Source organism: Rhagoletis zephyria, unplaced genomic scaffold (genome assembly GCF_001687245.7).
Source record: "Rhagoletis zephyria isolate East Lansing unplaced genomic scaffold, Rhagoletis_zephyria_1.1 Rzeph_scaffold_22218, whole genome shotgun sequence".
NCBI lineage: Eukaryota > Metazoa > Arthropoda > Insecta > Diptera > Tephritidae > Rhagoletis > Rhagoletis zephyria.
Window position 1 is genome coordinate 24 of NW_016179276.1, and position 7,046 is coordinate 7,069.

Sequence of the window (7,046 nt, forward strand, 5' to 3'; positions counted from 1 at the left end):
GACATAACACACATTAACTAAGATTAAGAATAAATTTTAGGAACATATAATTGACATGGTTTTAGTAAAAAATACTTACATGTAGATACATCTATTTGAGCATTTGTCAAGAAAAATTAAATGAAATTGTAAAACAGACTACAAGTTTTTTTTTAAATGGTGGCATTTATGCTAGTTTTGTATTACTTATAAAATCCAATTTTACAATTTGAAATCAACACAGTAAAAGCAAATATTGAAGGTGTTTAATGATTAAAATTTATAACAAATGGAGGCAATTACATTCTTGTTTAATATTCGACTTTTGCCGGTGATGATGGTCGTCATTAGTGTAAAAACATAAACGTAAAAATAAATTCACAGAAAATAAAAAAGAAATAAAACTAAAGCAATTGTTTTTCTCCAAAACCATGTTGAGCACTGGTTAATTGATGAACCACCGCTTCAGAATGAGCAGATGCATGTGTTTTTGCTCTCAATTAAGACATCCTCCAGAAGAATACCGCAACCTCTTGTTGGGATCTACACATTTTGCTGCTGAACGAGCTACCGAAAGGCAAAAAAAATATATACAAATACCTTCATACGCATTTTGAAGTGAAAATAGAAATTAATATTTATATTACGATAAGCAGTGAGGGTTTGGATGCGGTACTCGGAAGAAACCTGGAAAAAATTCAAGCTGTTACAAATTCTGTAAAAAAGGAAGGATTACTGTGATATACTGTGAATGGAAATGAAGCATTAAATTAAGTTAACGATGTGCTAAACAGTCTGCCGCTCGACGAATTCTATTATTGTAAATACATATTAATCATTCGACTTATTCTTTTTGTGGGTCTTCTTCGCTCGTTTCAGTTTCCTTTTCGTCATCAAGGATAGATTCCGATTTCTTTTCTGCAGTTTTATCAGCTTCTATTGTGTCTGTTGTTTCAACTTCCTTTTCATCTTCTTTCGCTAGATCTAAATTTTCTGCTTTCTTATCTTTTTCGTTTTCACTTTTACTATCTTCATCTTCTCCACTCTCATTTTCCTCTTCTTCAATATTATCTACATTTCCTATTTCTTCATGCGTTTTCCCTTTATCTTCCACATCGCTGTCTTCAACCGCTTTGGTTTCCTTTCCTCGATCTTCTATAGCTTCGTTTAAATTTTCTTCGTTTGTATCCTTTTCATCTGTACTCGCATCAGGGGCTTGCCTTTCTGTTCCATTGTTAACATGTTTCGAGTTCTCGCTGTTTTCTACTTTATTTGGCTCGTCTTTCACTTCTTCTTTATCTGTTTCAGTTTCATTGTTGTCTACTTCTGAAGTATTGGACTCATCTTCATCATTTTCTTCCTTATCGGCACTATTTCCCTCTTCAACCGCAATTTCTGCAGTTTTCGCATTTCCTTCCGTTTGGTTCTCTTCCGGATCATTTTCGCTCTTCGCCGCATCGCCTTTATCACTTTCTTTAGCGACTTTTTCTTCAGGCTTTTCATCAGATTTATCTGTTTAGTATTGCAGTATTGTAATGTGGTGGCTGGTTTTTAAATACCAATTCTGAATACCATTGTATTTTACCTTTAATTTCTTCCGTTTCAGGTTTCACATCTTCACTTTCTGTTTCTTCATTTACATTTTCTTCTCCATCAGATTTCTTTTCTGTTTCTTCCGTCTAACTTTTAATGAATTTGTTATATGGCCAGGTTTAATGTGGAGGTAGAGGTAGGTAAAAATTGCAATGAAAGGAAAGATATGTACAAATTTAGTTACGAAAAATGTGGCAATGAATGATCAGCGGGCCCTTTCCAAAGTATTGCGGAGTCAATTCTTTAGGAAATGCTCTTGCACTTACAGTTACTCACAGAAGTATTCGTTGTTTAGTTTTTTCACGGTATTCAAAATGTTTTCAATTGCAAATTTTTTCCTTTATTTTTATTTAAATTGCTGCCATTCTATAACAAAAACCATATAAATCAAATTGCATGCTTTCTGCAAAATTCGCAAAAATTCAGCGAGTCAGATCTTTGGAATTTTTTAAGTTTGCAGTTTTGTAGTCTATTAAATTTTAAATTAATAAAGGTTAAGTTTTAAGTGTCTAGGCATTATCGTTGGTCTTTTTTTCGCTGACAGTGTCCCCCGTTTTCTTCCATATAAAAATATTTTTTTTATGCTTTGCATAGTAAGCAGTAAGTCATAGCCACTTAAAAATTGCACTTTATTATGCTAAAATTTAATGGGCTACAAAATTGCATACTCCAAAACACGATTAAAATGTCTGAAATTTCGATGGCCATTTTTTGAAACTCGCTACATTTTTGCAAATTTTGTAGTAAGCTTGCTACATTGATTTATACGGTTTTTGTTATGAATGAATACTTCTATGAGTAACTGTATATATGTAAACAGACAAAGAAAATTTGTTATGGCCCGGGGACGAGACAATGTTTACCAGGCTATTTTTTGGGGGTTATTGAAACTGAAATTATTGTCCATTTCGTGACGTCTTTGCAAGCATATCAAATAATAAATAAAATAAAATAAAAAAAGTTTGCATACAACGCTTTTATAAATGGACTAAAAATTAGAAAATAATATTTCTCAATCCCATAGAATTTGTCATGATAAAAATATAGTAAGGTAGAACCGCTGAGAGTCACTTTTAAAATTCTTGACGTTTCCAAACAATTTAATTTTTAAATTTACTCACAAACTCACACACACATTTTCATTTTCAATCTCAAGCAACAACAATTTCGAACAATTTCAATTTTTTATTTTCACTTTTATATGATTTTAAAATGTTGGCAAACTTCAAAAAAAAATCATGGCCGACGAATTGAGAGAACGGTTTTACCTTACTATGTTTTTATCATGGAATTTGTTTTGATAACTTTTGGTTTTGAAATTTTAGCCAAAGTCATTATAAACCATTTATGAGATTGAAAGCGAAGAACGCAGTGCGCATGCAATACAAAGCATTATATTTAATTGACAATAGTAAAATTACATAACATAGACCTAAAATTTATACAGAAAAAGTACAAATTTGAGATCGAGTTTAAGCGGCCGTTATTCATATATCCACATTCATACATATATTACCCTTCATATCAACTCAGGTCTACTATATGCGCCCCACGCTTTTCATTTTCAATATCATAAACGGTTTATCAAAACAAAATCTATGGGACTGAGGAATATTATTTTATATTTTTTAGTCCATTTATAAAAGCGTTGTATACTAAAAAGTTTTATTTTATTTTATTTATTTTCTACTTTTTAGTCTTGTCTGTATACAATTTTGCAATAGATATTAAAATAATCCAACTTGCAGCGAAAAGAGAACAGAAGACTATGGAAGCAACATGTCGTTTGCTCACGTTTAGTATAAACATACATATAGTGGCAGTTAATTTGATTTAAAGAAATGGCGTGTCGCCCATTTCCTCTGTAGCGTATTTAAATAGTGCATATATTTAGGCGCAATATTTAACTTCTTCTGGCGGGGCGACATCTACAGTCTTCTATTTGTATCTCTTTGATGTGATGCCTACAACGAGGTCGAGGTTGCTACATTTATAGTATTAATGGTGGTTTGGACACAACATTGCAAGTGCCTGGACTAGGGGTGTTAATTTTTCAGCTTTTTCCGATCCCGGGATTTTGGGGATGTCGTTATCACAATCCCAGGATCCCGGAATTTAGATATTCATTACATTTCAACAACTTAAATCGAAAAAATTTCTTCTATATTGTTTGAGAAGCTGTCCTACCATAAAATAAATAATAAATCAATGGGTTGGGTTTGAAACCTACTTTTTTATTTAAAGCGGCGTTTTTATTTTTTCTCTCTGCCTTCAGGATTTATTTTAAAGGAATTTTAAAGATATGATTGATTCAAAAAATTATTTAAAAAATTCAATGCAATGAATATAAAAATATGGGTACCAAATGCAAGAGGAAATTTCTATAATAATAATAATAATAATAATAATAGATTGGCGCTTACACATATGTTAGTGTTTGGCCGAGCTTCTCTTCCGACTTGTGGCGTGCACCTTGATGTCACACAAAGGGGAGGGACCTATAGTTTTACGCCGACTCCGAGCGGCGATTGTATTTTTATGAGAAGCTGTTTTTCAGGGCCGAAATACACTCGGAGGTTTGCCATTGCCTGCCGAAGGACGACCGCTGTTTAGAAAAAACCTATTTCTATATTTTTTTGCGATGTTGCTTTGACCAGGGCTTGAACCCAGGTGCTGATGAGTGAAAGCGCGCACTGCTTGCCACTACACCACAGCGGATTTTTTTTTGGTGGCATATTTTCAAGAACAATTTTTTTTATCAAAAAAATTTGCATGTGAAAAATTTTTCAAGAAAAAAAAAAAATATTTCTTTGCATAGAGAATTTTTATATGTGTATGTGTGATTTTTTTCACATTTTTTCCTCGCGCCGTTTTCGAGATATTTGGAAAACTATTAAATCGATTTGTTTTGATTTTTGTTCTGTTAAGCTTTTAAAAATGTATTTATCAAGCTCAAATTTCACATTTATTTATATTTATGCATCGACCCTAAGAATTTTAAACAAATCAAACGCCTGAAGTGTGAACCCCGTATGTTTTGATATGGAACGCCTTCTTTAAGATATTTGCCTTTTCCAACTTAAAAAAAAAGATTATAGCGAGGAAAAAGCCCTTATTCCTATAATATGAAAGTTTCAAACGTTCCATATTTAAATTGGGAGCCACTTGTATCAACTCACGCCGAGCGCACGTTTAGTACATTCAAGGATATTTTTGCGAAAATTGAATGAAAATGCTGCCAGAAAACTTCAAAATACATCTTGTGGTTCAATGTTACTACAACTATAGAGATTAAAGTTACATATGTGAGTTAAAAACTCGAAAGGAGAAAATAGTCAAAGATTCAAAGTACAAATTTTTAATATAATGAAACTCGTTCACCGTTTTTCTCTTTTTACTTGTAATATAAAGCTTCTAAAATAAATGTATTTTTTTATTATTTTTCAGTTTTTGTCTTTTTAGTGCCTTTTTTCCTTTTCTGCGATTTCTAGTGTCTTTTCCTGCCTATTTCGCTATTTTATTTTGCCTTTTAAATAGGTTTTTAGGTCTAAACAACCGTTACCTGTGTATTGTTAATGGGAAAGTGGAGAGGGAAATTTTTGTTTACGCATATACACGACTAATATTTTAAATAAATATATATATATTACGCATAATTACTCATTTCTATTGCATTTGTGTCTAAATCCCGTTAAACTAATCACATGCTTCTCGCCAGAGACCAACAGGGTTGCTTAACTAGGTAAAAGGAAATTTTACCCGAGTTGAGGGTTCATTTGTCGCTCGTTTACAAAAAAAATACAGCTAGTATTTGAATAGTCTTGTTACATTCGAAATATTTAGGATTGCATGTGCAATATTTAAGCAAACTTTTTTGCAAGAAATAAGGGTATGTAGGGAATAAAATTAAATTCTATCCTACATTAAATTACTAAATCTTTATTATCAATGCTAAAGGCTATATTAAAAGACACATTTTTTTTAAGTAGCGACGGCTGCATCACCTTCTAGCCGCTTCTTCTTGACCTTGTAATAGGCCTAACTTTGAACTTTAATTGTGGCAAACTTACTGCTTATTTTTGAAATTTGATTGCAAATCATTTTAGAGACACTGGCTAAAGCAATGCCTACCTCCTCTTTTCGCGATTTTTCTAATAGAGTTTGGTTAAATGGTTTTTATAAGAGAATGGTTGTTCACATATGGAACACGTTACTTCCTTTTCACCCTCGGACTTTTCGAAAAAACGCAAAAACCTCCTTTTTACGAAATTTTGTATAGGTAACAATTGCCACGTCCTCCCCTCTCGTGGGCGGAAATTTATCATCCGATTTCAATGAAATTTAGTTTGTACTAGAGATGGGCGCGTGGGTGATTTTAACTCACGTTTCCGCTCGCTCACGTTGATGGTTTTATAAATAATTGTGCGTTATTTTTTTTTACAAATTTCAGGTATATATATGTTATCATAACTTTAAAATACTCACATTTGGAAAAGACTTTTAGTTCGATTTTTTAGAAATATTTTGAGTAAGTTGAAAGTAGCTCCGACTTACCGTTGATTTTTGGGATTTTTTTTTTGTTGAAGGTATTGCTCATTTTCTCCATATAAAAGAACGACGAACATACTTTGCATGGAAGAAAATGACTGACATCGGCAACAAAAAAATTGCTAAAAATCAACGGTAAGTCGGAGCTACTTTCAACTTACTCAAAATATTTCTAAAAAATCGAACTAAAAATCTTTTCCAAATGTGAGTATTTTAAAGTTATGATAACATATATGTATATACCTGAAATTTGTAAAACAAAATAACGCACAATTATTTATAAGACCATCAACGTGAGCGAGCGGTTTTGCAACTCGTCGCAACTTGTCGATGGGCGGTTTTGCAAAAACATCAACGATATGTTTATGTATATAAAAATTACGTCAGCAACGCTCACGTGTGAAAAAGCATGACACAACGTGTGACGTAGAAAATCACGAGTTTTGCCCATCTCTAGGTTGTACTTTCTCTTTTATTAGAAAACGGTAAATATAAAATAAGGGGAGTATAAGAGAGGATTTTTGAGCGTAATTTTGCGTCACGTAATTTTTGTGCGATTGCGAGAGGACGAAGGAAAAAATGTTAACAATGCGGAAAAATGTTTTAATACCAAAAAATTAAATTAGCAGATTTGATGGGTTAAGCGCCAAAGACAACTAAACTGTCGGTACCGCGCCGTTCGTGGAGAGGGGGGGTAAGTAAAATAGGTGAAATTTTGTATTTATGACTTTTACTTTCCCCTCTTTAAGCACGACTCAAAGCGAATTTATCTAAGGTGGTGTTACTAAATCACCTGATTTTGTGTATATTTCGCCTCACGGCTTCTAATGTCACATTGAAAAATTTTGTTTGCATTTCCACACACACTCTTATAGCTGAAATAGATTGCCGGCGAACTCACCACAGCGATATTCGCGCTGTCAAAA

At 32.8% G+C, this 7,046-nt stretch overlaps 1 protein-coding gene across 1 annotated transcript; it reads right to left on the bottom strand.

Annotated features, from left to right (window-relative positions):
• Positions 1-472: 472 nt before the first annotated feature.
• Positions 473-1,658, bottom strand: LOC108381343 (ABC transporter F family member 4-like; the record flags this gene model as incomplete). The annotated part of the gene is made up of 4 exons (XM_017637763.1): positions 473-546; positions 627-666; positions 726-1,491; positions 1,565-1,658. Coding segments are annotated over 2 exons (762 nt in total), but the record flags the coding sequence as incomplete, so codon positions are not given.
• Between the last annotated feature and the right edge of the window lie 5,388 nt (positions 1,659-7,046).